The sequence below is a fragment of the Zingiber officinale genome, chromosome 1B (assembly GCF_018446385.1).
Source record: "Zingiber officinale cultivar Zhangliang chromosome 1B, Zo_v1.1, whole genome shotgun sequence".
Lineage (NCBI taxonomy): Eukaryota > Viridiplantae > Streptophyta > Magnoliopsida > Zingiberales > Zingiberaceae > Zingiber > Zingiber officinale.
In genome coordinates, this window is record NC_055986.1 from 92,734,851 (window position 1) to 92,753,558 (window position 18,708).

General features: G+C 37.5%; 3 protein-coding genes across 4 annotated transcripts; 2 read left to right on the plus strand and 1 right to left on the minus strand.

The window, feature by feature from the left end:
• Nucleotides 1-203: 203 nt before the first annotated feature.
• On the plus strand, nucleotides 204-3,194 carry LOC121969841 (protein arginine N-methyltransferase 2-like). Its single transcript, XM_042520118.1, has 2 exons — nucleotides 204-959; nucleotides 2,740-3,194. The coding sequence occupies exons 1-2, from the start codon at nucleotides 278-280 to the stop codon at nucleotides 3,051-3,053; spliced, it is 996 nt and encodes a 331-aa protein (XP_042376052.1). The 5' UTR covers nucleotides 204-277; the 3' UTR covers nucleotides 3,054-3,194.
• Nucleotides 3,195-4,706: 1,512 nt separating this feature from the next.
• LOC121969849 lies at nucleotides 4,707-10,955 on the plus strand. The gene is made up of 6 exons (XM_042520130.1): nucleotides 4,707-4,985; nucleotides 5,951-6,156; nucleotides 7,848-8,145; nucleotides 10,084-10,179; nucleotides 10,294-10,535; nucleotides 10,629-10,955. Exons 1-6 carry the CDS (start codon nucleotides 4,767-4,769, stop codon nucleotides 10,747-10,749), a joined length of 1,182 nt encoding a protein of 393 aa, XP_042376064.1. The 5' UTR covers nucleotides 4,707-4,766; the 3' UTR covers nucleotides 10,750-10,955.
• Nucleotides 10,956-11,357: 402 nt separating this feature from the next.
• Nucleotides 11,358-13,214, minus strand: LOC121969858 (thymocyte nuclear protein 1-like). Of its 2 annotated transcripts, XM_042520147.1 has the most exons (3): nucleotides 12,749-13,214; nucleotides 12,000-12,591; nucleotides 11,358-11,675 (listed from the first exon to the last, which is right to left on the minus strand). In XM_042520147.1, the coding sequence occupies exon 2, from the start codon at nucleotides 12,576-12,578 to the stop codon at nucleotides 12,039-12,041; it is 540 nt and encodes a 179-aa protein (XP_042376081.1). In that variant the 5' UTR covers nucleotides 12,579-12,591; nucleotides 12,749-13,214; the 3' UTR covers nucleotides 11,358-11,675; nucleotides 12,000-12,038. The 2 variants fall into 2 exon arrangements, with proteins under 2 accessions (XP_042376081.1, XP_042376074.1); XM_042520140.1 differs by having other exon boundaries at nucleotides 12,000-13,187.
• Between the last annotated feature and the right edge of the window lie 5,494 nt (nucleotides 13,215-18,708).

The following is an 18,708-nucleotide window of genomic DNA, read 5'->3' on the forward strand; positions in this document are numbered from 1 at the left end:
GAAATTTAAATAATATTAACTAAATTAATAAATAATATTATAATAAGGGCTATCTGTCAACAAACTTTAAACCGTAGTAATTTACTGTAAATTTTATGGAAATTAAGTGCTAAGATTTGCAGTGTGTAATTTCAAATGTCATTGCAAAATTTCATGAAAAATTAAAGAAATATTGTGGGCTCATGTTGGGGCGGGCCAATATGCTTATTGACGCCCTAATTTTCTGAGTCCGTCGGACGTCGCTCAACCACGTGGTCCACCTTGCCGCACCCCGGACATGGAGAAGTCGGCGGAGGACCAGCTCTGCGAAGCGGCCGCCGCCGGCGACTGTACCCGGATCGCCACTCTTCTATCCTCCGGAGCAGACCCCACTTACTTCGACGCTTCCGGGATGACCCCCCTAATGCACGCCGCCCTGCATGGTCACGCGGCCGCCTCCAGCATCCTTCTCTCCGCAGGCGCCCCGTGGAACGCGCTCTCCCCTTCCAAGCTCTCAGCCGGCGACCTCGCCATGGAGCACGGACACCAGGAGGCCTTCGACGTTCTCCTCAATGCCGGCATACAGGCGGAGCTCGTCCTGGGGAGCGTCGCCCGCGCGGAGCGCAAAGGCGAGGGGGATGGATCGAGCTACCTGGAGGAGAGGGTGTCCTTTAGCGAGGACAAGCTGATGGATTCGGAGAGCAAGGCGGTGATGATGGACTGGGAGAGGCCGCTGATGGAAGCGCACGCGAGGGCCGTCTGCGGCGGTGGCGGCGGAGGGAGAGTGCTCAATGTGGGCTTCGGAATGGGGCTCGTCGATGAAGCGATTCAGAGGTACGGGCCCGTGGAACACACTATCGTGGAGGCGCATCCGGATGTTTATGATAGGATGCTGCGATGTGGATGGGGAGAGAAGGAGAATGTCAAGATTGTTTTTGGCCGATGGCAGGATGTTCTTCCTCAGCTTGAATCTTATGATGGTAAGTAACTTGTTTTACTTCTTGATCATTTCTGCATTGTTTAGCCAAAAGAAGAAGGCAATTTTGCTTTGTTTTCTAGTTTCATAATCCTTGTTTAATTCAAAAGTAAAGAGCAATAATAACTGATTTCGTTGTGTTACATATTGATGTGTGAATTAATAGAACTGAAGAACACCATTACCAATTTCGTGCTCACTGAGAGGAATGTTGAAGTATGTTTTGAAATCATCTGCTAAGAGCTATCTTGATTTCTTTTGCAGAAAACTTGCCCAGAACATTGATTCTAAAATTTAAACTAACCTGCATTGAGATGGTAAAGCTCATATTTTGGTACTAGTGTAAACAAAGCCTATATGTTCGTTCCTTATGTATACACCAATCTCAACAGATAGACAGCAAGGCGTTGCTTGGATGCCATCTTGTTCCCTTGCATGCAATTGGAATAATTGCTATTTATATTCTGTAGGGATCCTCTAAGTGTAGAAATAGTACATTTCTTGAGCAAACTTCTCCATTCCTCTTGTTCAATCCACTATCAGACAATATCTCCTCCCTGTTTAATGTCGTAAAATACAGAAGTTAAGGCTGTTCTCTCCATTTTTTTTCTCAATGTCCTCATGGATGTGAGTCTTCTTAGTAGGAGCAGATAAAAATCTTCATTTCATTACAAGTTATTTCTAGATTTTCAGCTTCTTTGATTGTTATTAAGGCCATGAGGAATGTCCCAACTGATTCTCTCTCTATATATATGACCTGCAATTAGGAAAAGAATTGCAATAGTTAAATAGTGTGAAACATCGATCAGTTATAGACCAATGTTCCAATTAATTCTGTACATATATGACCTGTGATTAGAGAAAGAATTGAAATAGCTAAATGATGGTGTCTAATATCGATCAGCCATAGACTGCTTGTTATTGGCTCTAATGATCCATGAAAAAAAAAAATCAGAATTCTGCCTATTTTGACCTATTCAAGGAGAATTAGGGAGTTACTCCCTTTGGCAAAACTATGATAAAGTTGAGCCTAAAGGTCCCAATTCAAGATAAATTAATTCATTAGTGGGAGCAATGTTTGCATTGTTGGCTTTTATGCCTACTCATTTCTGAAAGGTCAGATGGAGAGACTACATTTTACCCTACCATTGTATATTATTTTTGTTAACATAAATTAAACAACACATTCAATGGCACACATTCAATGCCTACTCATATTATTTTTGTTAACATAAAAGATAATTCCTTGGCAACTGGTTGTTATATATATAAATTTCTTGAGCCCTCATTAATGATTTTTTGTTTCTTTCAACCTGTACCACAATTTCTTTTTGTTATATTAAATTCTTAAATAGAACTTTTTTCCCTTGGAAAGTTGGAAGCCTTTCCCAAAAATTGGTTAAGATGTGAGCATATTATAGGTCTACCATTATATCTTTTCTTGACATTAGTCTTGATATTTCATAGCGTAGCAATTGTATGAGAGTAGTCAATGGCGGGAAAACTTTAGGAACTAGGAATTGCTAAGGTAATAAAAAGGAAGATGCTTGAAAACAATTGTCAGATAATTAATGTTTGATTGGAGCTTTGGTTTTAAAAATCTAGAATTGCGATAGAATCTGATTATGCCAAGACATTAGCTAATTGATTTCTGTTGAACTGATTTGACTTCATATGTTTCTTTGTTGTATACTTGCTTTTACCATATCTGCAATCCTTTGTGGTTGCTAATTAACCTATTATTATCTATTTGAAGATTTTGATCCACCACGCTCACTCTGCAGGAATATTTTTTGATACTTATGGAGAATACTACGAGGACTTGAGGCAGTTTCACCAGCATCTTCCTAAGCTATTGAAACCTGATGGTATCTATTCCTACTTCAATGGTCTCTGTGGCGATAATGCATTCTTCCATGTGGTCTACTGTCAGTTAGTGGCATTAGAACTTGGAAATTTAGGCTATTCAACACAGTTCATTCCCTTGCCTGTTAAAGATTGCTTGGCTGAGGAAGTATGGGAGGGTGTGAGACGCAAATACTGGCAGCTCGATACGTATTACCTTCCGGTTTGTCAACCATCCGGTGACTCAGAGTAATCACTTTGTGCCATGCTTGACGCCACAGTTGTGAAGTAGCTGAAATAGGCTTTGTGAGGTGACGAAGAACATGAAAGTTTTTGTTTTTTGTATTGATTTGGAAGGATAAGTTAACTTCTACAAGGATTCTTATTCTCTTAATTTGTTTTATTGTTCATAAATCTTATTTTGTTATTTAAGATTTATTATTCCATGCATTAGATTAAACTATTTTAATTTCTTCCTCATTTCATTTTCTATCTGTATTAACATTCTAAGAAATTAGTGAAATTTTCAAAAAGAAAAAAAAACAATGCTACACAACTAAGCAAAGCTTCGTTGTGAGTAGAATGTAATCTCACGCAAATGAGCACATTTTACATTTGACTCCATCAATTTCTAATTTCACAATATAGTTCAACGTGTTTGCTTCACTTTTCGTTAATCACATTGAGTCGCTGTGGATTAATATTCAAAAATTAGCTTAATGATGAACCGTTCTTTCTAAACCAAGAAAGGTTTGTATTAGGGAGTTTGCCTTCTTTCTAAACAAACTTCATATTTGCTTACAAGTTAGTTCAACATTTCATTAATTTGCATGATGAATCGTTAAGTGGCATGTTAATATTAACTCCAAAGATTATTAACTTAAATTAGCTAGATGATATGATAAAGGTTTATAAAAATGAAAATTATGAACATCGGATAGGAAATGTTCATTTCTGGGAGTTTTATGTCATCTGAAAAAATTTGTCCTTTAGAGTTTTAAAATGGGTAAAAATCAGGGCATCCATCGTTTAGGTTTTAGTAGCGCTCCATTTTTTCTTTTTATTAAAGTCATGAGCGCCCCTTTTTAAAATAATCTATTTAAAGTACGTTTATATTATTTGATCATTCAGGGTATAAAAACTAGTAACTAATTTTATAATACATTATTATCTGATTATTTAACTATGGAAAAATTAGGTTACTGACATCTAGCAAATGCAAATGTATTGTAGAAATACAATTGTAGAAGCTAGCTTTTAAAAATGTTGAATCAAGTAATATTAAATTTAGAATGATTAATTTAGTTCCATAAAAAAATTTTATCAACCGTTAAGGTAAATCAGAAAGTACTCATGACTGACAGTTCAGAAATCCAATATCCCATTAGTGTGCGCTTCATTTGGAGAAAATATTCTTATAAATCTGTCGTAGTTGGGAATCGAACTACCGAAATAACAACTTAGCGCCCTGTAATCCCAAGAGTGTAGAAGATATCATTTAGTTTCTATAATGATGATTTTATATCATTTTAATTTTAATTTTAATTTTCTGAATGATATTCATTAAAATAATATTTCAACAAATAAATTAAACGATGAAGATTTCATCATACTCATTACATTTATAATGAACATAATTTAATTATCGAATTTATAAAAATTAACATATAATTTTTATAATGTATAACAACTACGAACTAATTTCTACCCATTGTAAAAATTAGCCGGCAGCTTATTAAATAATACTTAATCCAAAGGCATTTTTGAGATAAGGGGTGTTTTTTTCTTATAGAGAAACGCTCATTTGAATTTTTAGAAAAAAAAATATTTCGGCCCCTTTTTATTTTTGCCCTTTTAAAAATATCAAAATATCTCTTGTAAAATGTCATTTAGAGTTTTTAAAAAATCAACCACGTTCTCAAGACGAAGACGTTAACGCAGTGGTGGCGGTAGTGGAAGCTGGACCATGGCGATAGCCACCTCGTTTCTCCCCCGATCTTTCCTTTTCCCGACAACATCGATTCTTCCAAAGGCGACGGTCTGCAATCCTCGGCGTTTGCTCCAGTTCCCGTTCCCTCGTTCGTCGTCGCCCAAATCTCGCCTCCTGGCCCGAGCCACGCCCACCTCCGGTAACCCCTTCGATGGTTTTGAATCCGAGAGAAGACCACTCAAGTACTCGACCAAGGTTAGATTTTCTTTCCTGTCTTTTTCTTCATCTCGGCGTAATCGTTTCTACTATTCTCCGTTAAATTAGGATGTCGATAAATTTCTAAACTCGCGGAGCGAAGTAGATCTGTTGTCATTTGTTTTTGTTGCTCTACGTCGCATTCGTCTGATGTAAAAGACACCAACTCTATGTTGGTGAATGAGGACAGAATGTGTGATAGGGTATAGAGATTTGCAAGAGATATACAAGAGAGAGAGATTAATAGATGCTTTTGGGATGAAAAAAATTGCTTGTGCAAATCAATCTTAGGATGGAAAGCATCACGTGCTTCTTACCTCATATGCCTATTCAAATCTCCTCTTTATCGTTTAGGTAGTTTTTTCCCCTTCCATTTTTAAGGCCTTGTTTCCTCTGTCTGAGATACTAAATTGAAAAGATGAATAGATATGAAAGATGAACTTCTGAGGGGAGCTTTGGCGTGACAGTAAAATTGTTTTCATATGACCTTGAGGTCACAGATTCGAGTCATAAAAACAGACTCTTGCAATGCAGCTGCGTACAATAGACCCAATGTAGTCCGACCCTTTCCCGGACTCTACGTTAGCGGGAGTTTCGTGTACCGGCTTGCTCTTTTATAAGTTGGCTACTTAAATTTATCTCTTCAAATATCTACCTTATGAATCTATTTGTTAAAGGATCAAAAAATATTTTCATCCGTTTGCTTATTTCTCACTCCTGATCCATTGTAAAATTGATTCATTCATGAAAATAGTTCCTAGTATCTTAATTGAATGTATATATATATATATATATATATTTAAGATTAAAATTGTACGACATATTGTTATTGTCTTACATGATAAAGAAATTTAATTTGTAGTTTTTATGTTTGTCTTAGAGTTGTTTCATGGATCAACTAAGTGTTACATGCCAAAGCTTCTGAGTAACTGATTTTTTTAGAACTACTAATTTTTGGATTTCAGAATGCCATTCTGTTAAATTTGGTGCAAGAGATAGAACCTTTAGAATTGAACCTTATTCAAAAGGATGTTCCAGATAATACAATCAATGCAATCAAGAGGACTATTTCGGGCGTGCTAGGGTTACTTCCATCCGACCAGTTTCTTGTCCTTGTAGAAGCCTACTGGGAGCCTATCTTCAAGTTATTGATTTCCTCAATGAAGACAGGGTACGCTTGTGAATTATGGCATAAGATGTGTTGCACTTAAACTTCTCTATATTTGTTTGTGACAAACTGAATTCGAAATGGGTAGTTGATTCCATTACAAAATCTCTCTATGCGAAGGTGTTTTATATTAAGAATAAACTTGCATTCTGTTGGGAAGTATAGATGCTTAAATAACTTTACTCTCCATTACTAAGCAAATTTGTATTACATCTCACAAAATTAATTACTTCTCCTTAGTTCTTAGGTTATTTTGATTGTCAAAATCATATGATCAACAAAAGGTAACTATTTTTGTAATACTGCTCCTAAATCCTCGAAAGCTTAAACAATGATAAGTTTGATACTTTAGCTCTTTTCAGTGTATTAGGATTGTAAACAAGCTATGTCAAACAACTTGATGATGTTCAAACTTGTTTATTTATCTTATTGCATTTGTTCAAGCTTATTCACTAAAAACCTGTTACTATCGAGCTCAAGTACTTTTATAGAAGCTAATTAGCGACATAGTTGACCTTATAATTTTGTTATGTCATTCATCAATAAATGAAACATATTATCAGTTATCTTAAACACATTTATTCATAATTTGAAACTATAAAATTTATAAGATTAAAAATAAAATAGGTACAATAGTATTATAAATTTCCATGTATATTATATTTGTTTAATGTTTGAACTAAAAATTAAAGAAATAAGATTATAATCAAAACTTAGGTAATTTTTAAAGCAATTTTATTTATAAATTATTTGTTCATGAATTATAGTCGATCCCATGTGGTGGGATAAAACTTGATTATTGTTATTGTTCATGAATTAATGGCTAAGTTCACCGATGTCTAAGCTTATTTGTTTAATGTTTATTTTATATATTAAATAAATAAAAATAAGCTCTTTTTGAGCCATTGTTCATAAACATTATATTCATTTGCATTCCTATAGCTTATGTGTGGCTCATGTTGTGACATTACAATTTTACTGAAACATGAGTTATGACTTCTGCATTTACCAAATTTGTACCCAACTTAAAGCTATGAGCACCCTCCCTCTAGTCCATACGGTTGGGGAACTAAGGAGACGAAGAGTCTGGGATTCTTATCCATAAAGAGTGCAAAGTGTCCTCCTTAAGTTCAAGCAAAAGGGGTTACACATCCGATATGGGTCTGGTGCATTGGTAAAATACTTAAGAGGAACAATTAAAGCACCATAATTTGAATCCCAAATGGAACTAATATTTTAGAGGTTGGTTTTTGAGTGTGCATAAATTGTACCCTCGATTTACTCAGTAGGTGAACTAAGAAGTAAAACCATCTACAGTTGAGCAAAGGTTGGACACCTAAATAAAAAAAAAAAGGATTACACATACTTAAGGTGGTATTTACTTGCATTAACCTCACCCATACTCCTTTCCCTGAGGAGTACCAATTCATTGTAACTAGTGTACATAACTTCCTAGTTTCTAGTTTCTGTTTTTGTGCAATTTGTTGTCCAATTCTAGAGGTTAGATTATTGTCCAGGTTGTTTATTCACTATACAACTGTTCTCCTTTGGATCTTCTCATCCGTCAGTTATTTATAGTCTCAAGATGATCAAATAGTTGGTTTGGACTAACCCATGATATCACACATTGCCATCCATACCATCTTCATTAGTTGCCTTTGGAGCTTAACTGAGATTTTATCGCTGTTTTGCAGGTATGCTTTGCACAATGCTGAGCATAGGTTATGCCTTGAAAGAAATCTAGATATCCATGAAGAATATACCAAAAAAGAGAAAAAGCAAACTATGGAAGATGATGATAGCCTTGAAATGTCAGTTGATTTGCCTCCTACAATATCTAACTCTCTTGGAAGAAAAGGTATTTTCCGAGACCAAGAAAAGATCAGCAAGGTATTGAGTGAAAACACCTGGGTCAATGATCTAAGACAGTTGACACCTCAAGTTCAAGAATATATTGGCTACCTCCAATCTCACCTACATTCTGCAAAGAAGGTATTGCAAATACAAGTAAATATTTCAAAGTTCTTGAGCAGTGGATCATATATTTATCCATAAGCAATTTTCCAAAGGCCGCATTTAAAGTTTGAAAATGTCAAAAAGGGGCACTTGATGCCTATTTTACTTCTCCAATAACTATTGACTTTTTCTCTTCTCTTTTTTGTCTCCCTCTCTCTCTCTCTTCTCTCTCTTCTTTGTATGCAACAATCTCTCTCTTGTCCCCTCGGATGGGTCTAGTAGCTAACAGATAAGATGTTGCCACAATGAGGTCTGAGGTTCGAATCTCGACGAATCCGAGGTAAATACCTCCCTTATGTGCTAGTCACTATTCCAAAGGCTAGTAGCCGTCCGTGATTTACCTCTTTCGTGTTGACCTTCGGACGGGTTGGCAGGGGAGCTGGGGGCGAGCGTATTCGTCTTTTGCCACAATGCAACAATCTCTCTCTTCTCTTTTCTCTTTCATTTGTATGCAATATTTATTCTCTTTTTTTTCCTCTCTCCTTTACATACAATATCTTCTTTCTTCTCTTTGCCCACGGCTACGGTGTAACGGAAGGACATCAAGTTGTCACCTGGACATCCGTAGTTCGATCCCAAGTATGGCACATTTACAGGGTTTTTTCCTTCAAATGAGTCGCGCAACCACGGGATGCTGGGCTTTTGGGCCACTTGCCGCAAACGCTTCTCAATTTATAGTGGCAGGCGGTGGGAAACTTTCATGGGACTGGGTCGGTCATCCCAAGTTCAGTGTTACTTGGTTCATCATTTTTTTCTCTCTTCTCTTTTCTTTTAAATTATATTATTATCTAAATTTATTTATTTTCAAGAGAACGAAGGACCTAGGGGACTTGGATTTTTGAAATTTTACAATGAGATGAAAGTGTGAAGTATGTAGAAGGGAAATATGGTAAAAAATCTTAGTCCTGAGTCTCTTACACGAAATTATAAGTTCGTATCAATTAACATAAAATCTGAAACTTTCTAAACCTTTTGAGCAATGTTAGGAATCCTTTACAATGATAATGGAGGGCATATTTAGACGGGCACTACAGAAATCTACATGAGTTGGAATGAACTCGATTGGAGCTCTCTAAGTCCATTAATAAATTTTGATCAAACCTCATTGATGAACTTAAGGGACTTAGATTTTCGAAAACTTGCAAGAGATAGGAGAGGTTAGTGTGTAGAAAACATGTAGGCAAAATTTTAATCGTGTGCTACTGATCACACTGTGGTGTTGGTTTCCGAAGACCAACATCACAATTGTGTGGGTTATTAGAAACTAGCATCATAGTGTTGGTTGTGGGTGAAATATATGAGAATGGTAGAAAAGGGTCACACCAAAGTTTCTGTACTTTGGAAAAATATCAACTAATTATTATTTTCATACCAGTACATATCATCAAACAAATTGTAATATAGATTCTGCGTATAATGTAGTAAGTCAATTGAAATACAAAATGTTTCACTCACCACGCCACTAGCATTCCTTCTCCCACAAAGCAAAAGAGGACCATCAGAGCATGTGCTTGTCCTTTTAAAAATAAAAATAAATAAATTTAGAGTGTCAATTAAAGTTTAAATAATTAATTTTAGAGGAAAGAGGAGCGAGTAAGGATATTATATGCAACGACAAATTAGAAGAGAGTAGAGAGAAGAGATTAAATGGAAGGAAAGAGAAAAGGAGGAAAGATATTATATGCAACGACTAATTAGAAGAGAGTTGAGAGAAGAGATTGAATGGAAGGAAAGAGAAAAGGAAAAGGGTTGTTAGAGGCGTAAAATTAGAAACAGGTGTGCTTTTTGGGAATTCTGAAATTTCGGTTGCGCCTTTTGGATAAAACCAAATTTGAAGGGCGTCCTTTGGAAAATTGTTGCATGTATTTTAATTGATATATATTTATTGTTTGTTATTGCCTTCTTAACTGGCAGGATCTACATGAGTTGGAAAAGAAATATTCTGAGCTACAAATGCACGAGCAAAAAAATGAGTTGTTGGATTATCTGCGATCATTGCAACCCGAGAAGGTAAGTCATTGAATCAGTTTTTTCTCCTGTAGTCTTCCATGAAAGAGTGGGTAAAACCTAATTTTAATTATTTGTGTTGAATGTTTCCTTTACCATGTTGTAATTCTCAATCAGGTCGCTGAACTTTCAGAACCAACTTGTCCTGGGACCGAAGAAATTTTTCATTCAGCTGTGCATGGCCTCCTCGCTGCTCTATCTCCCATGATACATTCAAAGCCCACCCTTTCACAAAATCCATCATGCGGAACCCTTGACATTGGTAAAGATGACTATGAAGAACTTGTGGAGAACACTTTCACACGCTTGCAGCCCCTGATAAAGGTTCCTCACGACCATCTTGCACGCCTATTGTTCTGGTACGTGCCATGACAAATTTGAAATGATAGCTTCTACTCTTGCTTTTGCAGTGTTTATCAGCCCACCACTTATACTTGTCGTCATTGTTGAAGGTGTATGCTTTTGGGATACTATGTGAGAGGCCTTGAGTGTCGTCTAGAGCTGATGGAAGTTTTAACGCACGACTCACAAATCGCAGGAGCTGCACCGCAAGATGGTGATCCATTGGTGTAAGGGATGCTATAGAGATTTCTTTGTTTACAGGGAAGGCTGAATGGGGCTACAGGTAAGCAATATTTTTAGGCATTTTTTAAAATAAAAAGCGTGGAAGAAGAGCCTGTGGTAGAACTATTCTGAGAGGAATTTGCATTAATATATGAAGTATCTGTAAGATTCTTCGCATGTATTTCTATGTATCTAAAGGAAATTAAACTACTCAAGTGCTGATCATGTGGAACTAATGAGGCACTTTACATAAGTTATCTCGGATGGGTCTAGTGATTAGCATATGAGGTATTGACACAATGAGATCTGAGATTCGAATCTTGATAAAATCAAGGTAAATACTTCCTTATGTACTAGTCATTATTCCAAAAATTAATAGTCGTCCGTGATTTACCTCTTCCATATTGACTTTGGGACGAATTGATGGAGATACTAAAGACGAACGTATTCATCTTTTGTCACAATGAGACACTTTGCATATTCTTTTAATCATTTATTTGTAAAGTCATTTATCCTTCTTGTTCTTTTTCCAAATCATTTTCTAACGGAATTCTTCTAAAAAAAAAATCGCAAATTCACTAAGAAAGAGAAAAAAGAATTAAGATCCACTGTCGGACTCATAAAAAAGTCATTAGCATTTTACTTAATTTATTGAGCTTAACAGGCATAGAAATTTAAAAATGCACTATCAAGCCTTGAGTGGCAAGCAGAGATCCAAACTTCAGCACTCGATTGACCGAGAATTCAGTATCCTTAAGATCAAAAAGAAAGAAGCAACATAACCGTATGAGACATTTCCCGATCCCAAAACAAAAGAAAGGATATGCATATCCCCATCCCAAACAAAAGGATATATACATATGCAATCCATCGCTTGATGAGGTTAAGTAGTTGGCCTACTCCACTGCTGCTTCTTTCATCTTCTCGTACCAAAACTTCAATAAAACATTAGACAAGTTAGTGGCTTATTATGTTACAATGGACTACACAAGAGAAAACACGGAACTGGAATACAAATTTTTCAGGAATCTAGATATTTAATAAGACTCCAGTTTCAATTAGTGGCTCAAGGCTAATGTTAGCATTGTAACAGGAAGTGGCATTGTAGACACTTGAAGATCCAGAGGATATGCATCATCATCTTGATGGAGTAGTGGCTCGATGGGGGTACTCAACTAATCATGTTGTTCGTAATATTACTAACACTACCTATGCAGGGTTTCCATAATGATTAATAGACTAGGAAGAGAATGGCAAACCTAGGGTTTCCAGACTTCCTGAAACCTATCTGTCTTGATTCATTTGTTAGCCGGTGGAGACGACGGTGGTGGTGGAGTCGCCGTCTCCGCCTCCTCATCCTCCTCCTCCGTCGTCTCTCCGTATCCGCCGCCCATCTCGCAAATACGTTCCCAGATCCCCTCGGGCACGGGTACCACAGACAGCCGCGGCTGTTTCAGGAGCGCGAAACCCTTCATGGCGTCGGCTTCCGCCTTGATCTGTCGGAGTTCGACGGGGCGCCTCATCTCGCCCAGCGACCGGACGTCCACCGCCCCTGCCGCGTCTCCTCCTCTGCCGCCTCTGAAGGAGTCGGGGACTGAAGAGAGGTACCACTGCTTGACGACCTCGACGACGCCGACGATGCGGCGGGCGGAGGCGCCTCCGCCGGAGTGGTAGAAGAAGCAGCGGTCGCCAAGGCGCATGGACTTCATGTGGTTGAGGGCCTGGTGGTTCCGGACGCCGTCCCAGGTGGAGACGCCGCCGTTGGAGCGCTGGTCTTCCCAGGACCACTCCGCCGGCTCCGTCTTCAGCAGCCAGTAGCTTTGCCGACCTTTCACCATCACTTCCCCACACCTGTACCCGAAATGCTTTATTTTAGTTTAGTATTCTTCTTTTATACATGTTTATCTAAATTATAGTCCGCGTTATATTTATTTTGTTTAAAAATTGTAATATAAAATAAAACAGGTAAAAAAAAAAAAAATTAAGCGTGGCGCTGCGTGTGGTTAACTCGCTCTACTCGCCGATCCCGGTCCGATCATTCTCCCCTCGCCGTCCATGGCCGAATCTGCCGCCGCCGAAGAGACGAGATCCGAATCGGAGGGGCTGGAGACACCGGCATCGGCGTGGCCCCCTCGCTCTCCCTCAAGATCTGGCCTCCCACGCAGCGGACGCGCGACGAGGTGATCCACCGCCTGGTGGAGACGCTGACCACCCAATCCGTCCTCTCCAAGCGCTACGGTCTCCTCTCAGAGGAAGAGGCCACCGACTCTGCCGGCGCCATCGAGGAGGAAGCCTTCTCCGTAGCCAGCTCTGCGACCGCTGCTGGCACCGGTGCGGATGACGACGGAATCGAGGTCATCCACGTCTACTCTCGGTCGAACAGCCAAAGGGTGATAGAATCCGCGAAGGCAAGGGCCTTTGCCTCTTCCGTCGACCCCAATAGCTAGGCATGCCTGTGAGAAGACCTTAGCCCTCTTTACCCTGCTTGTTGATGTTTATTTTATTTTCCTTGGTTTTGATTGCTTTGGTTTCTATTTACCAGTATTTTTCTTTCTTTTAAATTGTATGGTTGGGTTGGTGTTCATGATCTTCTTAATTTGTCATTATGTGAAGGGTATTAAGTTTTGGCTCAATTATCCTAGTACGTGTTCCAAATGCATTCATCAAAACTTGGATTGTCACTGATTGATTCACTTATCAAATATCCTCATGGACTCTCTATTTTGTCTCTATGGTAAAATTGAAAAGTCATCTACTTCAGTGCTCTAGACTTGTTACAATAGCAATTACATGTTCAAATTGTAAAATTTACTTGTTTCACATCATCAATCTTTCAGTTCCAAACATCTTTCTCATTTTCTTTTGTTCATCATAGATAGGTTTTCTTAGGCAGGTTGAGTCCTATTGTTTAGGATGATTAGACATGAACTATCCTAAGTGAAAAGGATGGAAAGCGCAATTGATTTATAGGGGATGGTTATCCGAGCTAAGACATGTTAATAATATGCTTTCTATTTATTTGTTTAGTATTAGTTGTCCCATTTTGGGTATTAAATAGAAGAGGTAACCTGTGTGCTTGTGTACTTAATCATTCAAGCAATGAATGGTTATTGTGGTAGATGAATTTCTTAGGTCTAGTTTGATCGTTTCCTATTTTTTTCTCAATATATAATCACAAATCAGAACCTATAGTTCTCATTGGTGAAGGTCTTTGATGGTGAAGTTATTTGTAGAGGCTCACTTGGCCAGCAAGTTTGCCTTACAAAGGCAATAAAGTAAAAACTCACTGAGAAGTCTATGTCGCAACCAATAAGATATAGAAGGTGTTGGATAGCTAGAGAACTCATTCACTTCCCATAGGAAGAATTTTAAGCTCTCATCTCTTTTCTCTTCTGTGTATAATAGAGATAAAAATTATAAAATGGATAGTGGAGCAATTAGATGTAGCTTCAATAGATCAGAAAATGCAAGTAAATTAGTTGTGATGGTACAGACATGTCCAAATGCGACCAATAGATTCTATTAGAAGAGTTTAATCTATTATAGTGTGTTTGGTTTATGGAATGGAATTGATAAAGAATGGAATAACTATTCCTAGAGAGTGGAATTGACAAGAAATAGAATATGAATACATATTCTTTAGTTTTGTTTATGGAATAGAATAAATGCTTCATTTGAATTCCTATGTTTGGTTTGTAGGTATCTTACAAGTAATAGACATGTAATAATTTTCACAATGATAATATTTCTTACTTGTCAAGCTCACATGGTCTATCAGACGTGACTAACATACATTTTATAATTAAGGCATCACAATTCCAAGGAATCGATGTTTCAGATTGATTTATTTTAACCAAACATAGAATTCTATAAAAAATATGTAGATCCGCATTGTTGGAACAGACACGGTTTGATGGCCATTGTCTTCGTTTTCCTTGGTGCTAAACTATTGTTTCTAATACTTCTCAAGCTGAAAATTTTGGAAGTTCAGTTCAGGCATTGAAATTGTCTGGTGAAAGTGGTCGGATAAGGCTTATTGATGCAGTGTAGTGTCTTGAATGATACTGAACACTGTAATTTTCAGGGTATATTTGACAGTTAGCACACGAGAATGGAATCTTTATTGAGTAGAATTAGGTCACAAAGTAATAGAATGAAAAGATGAAGTAATTATTTTCACTATTATGTTTAATGAAAATGGAAAGGTTTGGGTGAAAGGTATGAGAAAGAAATTATTAATTTCAATTTTCAAAAGTGCACATGATTTGTTCACCATGTTTGGGATACGAGACATTTTTTTAAGCTGAAATGCTCCTTTTTGGGTGTTAGATATGGAATGAAGAACTCGGAAGTAGGATTGAATTTTTTTCATTTTATGAATCCATAAAATAAAAAAGTGTGAAAGAGATGCCTGTAGAAATAGTAGGTAGAGGGTTTTGCGACGTCTCAAAGACCACCACAGGCTTTTGCACTGTGATTTTATTCACTATTTTCCAGATCTCCCTATGGCATTGTGAATTCATCTTCCTGGCTAGTTGTATTGTTTCTCCTGAAGAGTTCCATAATAAATGACGGTCGCAGGCCGTTTATTAACGATATAAGCTTAGACCTGCATCTCATGTTCTGAGATGTTATATTCGTCTCTTTTCTGTGTGATTTTTTTTGTTTGCTTTTGGGGTTTGCTAGTGTTAGTTTGTGCTCTTGATTGGCATTAGTGTGATGGAGGTGGCGGCCCGTGGCGGATTCAAGAATTTAAGTATGGAGGGGCGATCGTAATCTAAAAACTGAACACGACCAATTTTTACGCGGAATAAAGGATGATATCCTCCATCTCTACTGGGGGAACCCCATAATATGGGTTCCACTGCCATAGCCACCATGTTAAGCATATGCCTTTTTTTATACATGTGCAATGCAGTATAGTATGCTCTATAATTCTTTTCCTTGCAAACCAACGTTCACTTTGGTTTATCGCTTTTGTTCGCTTCCCAATCATGCTTTATCTTGGCTGGTTCGTTCCTTTCATAAGCAAAAAAAATAACAAATAAAATAATAGCAATTTGTGTCTGGTACTTGAATTTTTTTGGTTTTCCAACAAATTGAAAATGAAAAAAATAATAATTATTTATCATCAATTTATCGGCATTAGTGTATAATAAAATATATATTGTTTATAAACAAAATGCTTAAATTTACTCAAACTATATATATATATATATATATATATATATATATATATAGTAGTGGAGTTACTAATTCTACTATAGATGAGACTACACTTCTATCTATTTTACCCAAAATTTTTATCAAAATCTCATCCCAATTTTTAATTAGTACACAATTTGACGGACAATAACTTACTAGTACCCAATTCGTCACAAATATACATATAAAATTTTATAATAACTGTGGTACTTATAGTGTTCTCCAAACTCTCTTCAAATTATGGGTTAAATCCTTATTACATCATAATATCCATCTTATACTGGGACTTAATTTTCTCATACCACCAGACAGAATCTTTTTACTTACGAAAGATTATGTTCTATTTTTTTCCACCTCAATCATAGCACCTATTGTCTCATATTACCCCTTTGTAGTTCAGTCTTTAACCGCTTCCTCACATACAGCTGAACTCAGAACCCAGTCTACTGACACTCCTTGCCAGTGTACGGTTAAAGGTATATGCAAACAGATCCCACTCTTGTCATCTTGTAAACTTGCTTTTTCTGAATATCAGTAAAACCATACTTACTTGGCTGGATAAGCCTACTAAATGATCTTTCTTTTTGGGATATACCTACTGATCTACTCCTCCCCAAACAATTGCTTCAAACTATCAACACTCATCAATCAGATATAGACTCTCTCATCTCCCGTCTAGAAAAACTAGAAATTATTGGAGACAACCCGACCAAATACTGGGAGTGAGATAAAATATATTGTAAATTAGCAATCATTAACCCTGACCTAACTATTAAGGCCCAAGATTTAAGATACACAAACTGGAAAATTGAAAAATGCAAAACACATATCCAACAATTACTATACTTATGCGTCATTCAGCGATCTACCTCCCGACATAGAAGCCCAGCTTTTATAGTAAATAAAGGAGCTGAACAACAAAGAGGTCAATCTCGAATGGTATTTAACTACAAAAGGAAAAAATGATAACTCCCAGGAGGATGGCTAAAAAATACCAGATAAAACCAACTTTTGAATAAGATACAACATTCTAAATGGTATTCAAAGTTTGACATGAAATCAGGTTTCTGACAGGTAAGAATGCACCCAGACTCTATAGAATAGACGACTTTTTCTTGCCCAGAAGGTCACTTTGAATGACTTGTTATGCCTTTTGGTATTAAAGTAGCTCCTCAATTCTTTTAAAGAAAAATGGATGATACTTTTAGGAATGTTTCTCATTTCACCTGTCTTTACATAGATGATATTTTAGTCTTTTCCAAACCTAAACAAGAACACTATGCTCATTTACATACAATCTTTAATCTCTTTGAAAATCATGGTTTGATTATTTCATGAAAGAAAATGAAACTACCAGTAACATATATTGAATTCTTAGGGGTCGAGAAAGGCCAAGGACAAATCACCCTACAACCCCATATTTTAGCTAAAATTCTTGTCTTTCTAAATAAAATGGAAGATACTAAGACATTAAGAGCATTCCTAAGTCTTCTAAATTATGCAAGACCCTACCTAAAAGATATAGGAAAAATTAGTGGACCTTTATACAATAAGATATCTTTGACTGGACAAAAACATTTCAACCAATAAGATATTGCTTTAGTTCAGCAAATTAAACAATTGGTTAAAACGATTCCGAAATTAACTTTACCTCTTGACTCAGATTATGTAATTATTGAGACAGATGGTTGTGAGACTGACTGGGGCGGTATCTTATATCGCAAAACATCCAAATATGAACCTAAATCAACAGAAGTCTTTGTTGGAGCAATCCCAATGGTCTGTGGGACCATGTGTTTTGGTGTTTGGGCAAAGGGTTTAAGTTATGTCCACCCTTGTTATGTGATATGTGTCTGTGAGTGTGCAGGTATGCAGGATACACATGTAACTCAGGTTGATGGCTTCGGGTCCGGTGAAGGATGGAGCATCCGAGGGACCGTGGACAAGGCAGCGAGGACAAGGGTTGAGGGAAGCAACTTCGAGGCATACGCGAAGGATGACATTGGGGACGAGCCGCGGGCCTGTATGCATCTGAGGGACGAGAGCCAAAGGAAGTAGGCTTGAAGGCTAAAGGTCAAGACTGCAAAGAAGTGTCAAGTGAGTCGTATAGGTGAGGGTTCGAGTGCTGAGAGAATGTACTCGGGTACCAGTCGACTGCTGACAGCGAATAGAATGTTTCTATTCGCTTGGTCAGTATGGAGCAGTCGATTGCTAGTTTTAGCAGTTGACTGGTATCGAGTCGTTTGGATGTAACGGTCGAATATTCACAGAGGACAGTCGACTGCATGTTTTGGCAGTCGACTGGTAGGCGGGGTTTTCAACCCGCGGCCTATATAACCAAGGCTTGGAAGTTTGGTTATCTCTGATGAAATTGGACTTGGTTAAAGTCTAATTAGTAGTCTTTTGTGCTCAATAGATCTTTGTGTGCCAAGAGGTCTTGGTTAGAGTTGTGGTGAGGTTTCTCCACCCACAAGGAGGTTGAGCTAACCGGAGTTTGCCGAGGACTAATCCACCGACGGATTGAGGGATCGTCCACCTTACGGACACGTTGTGGAGTAGGAGCAAGTTATCTCCGAACCACGTAAACGAACGTGTTAGCGGTTTGCATCTCTTCCTTTATATTTAGCTTTCATATTTGTATTCGTGGTTGTAGTTAGTTTGTATTTCCTCTGCGCATACTAACGAGTGTAGGAAGCAATCGATTTGTGGGTGTCGTCTATTCAACCCAGCCAGCCACCGATCTCTTACAGCCTTATGTCGATA

Excerpts from the sequence above, each read along its gene's own strand:
- LOC121969841 (XM_042520118.1), top strand. The coding sequence starts at position 278 with ATGGAGAAGTCGGCGGAGGACCAGCTCTGCGAAGCGGCCGCCGCCGGC. Across the intron at positions 960-2,739 it reads TCAGCTTGAATCTTATGATG|GAATATTTTTTGATACTTAT; the intron begins GTAAGTAACTTG and ends CTCACTCTGCAG.
- LOC121969849 (XM_042520130.1), top strand. The coding sequence starts at position 4,767 with ATGGCGATAGCCACCTCGTTTCTCCCCCGATCTTTCCTTTTCCCGACA. Across the intron at positions 4,986-5,950 it reads CACTCAAGTACTCGACCAAG|AATGCCATTCTGTTAAATTT; the intron begins GTTAGATTTTCT and ends TTTGGATTTCAG. Across the intron at positions 10,536-10,628 it reads CTTGCACGCCTATTGTTCTG|GTGTATGCTTTTGGGATACT; the intron begins GTACGTGCCATG and ends TCATTGTTGAAG.
- LOC121969858 (XM_042520147.1), bottom strand. The coding sequence starts at position 12,578 with ATGGTGAAAGGTCGGCAAAGCTACTGGCTGCTGAAGACGGAGCCGGCG.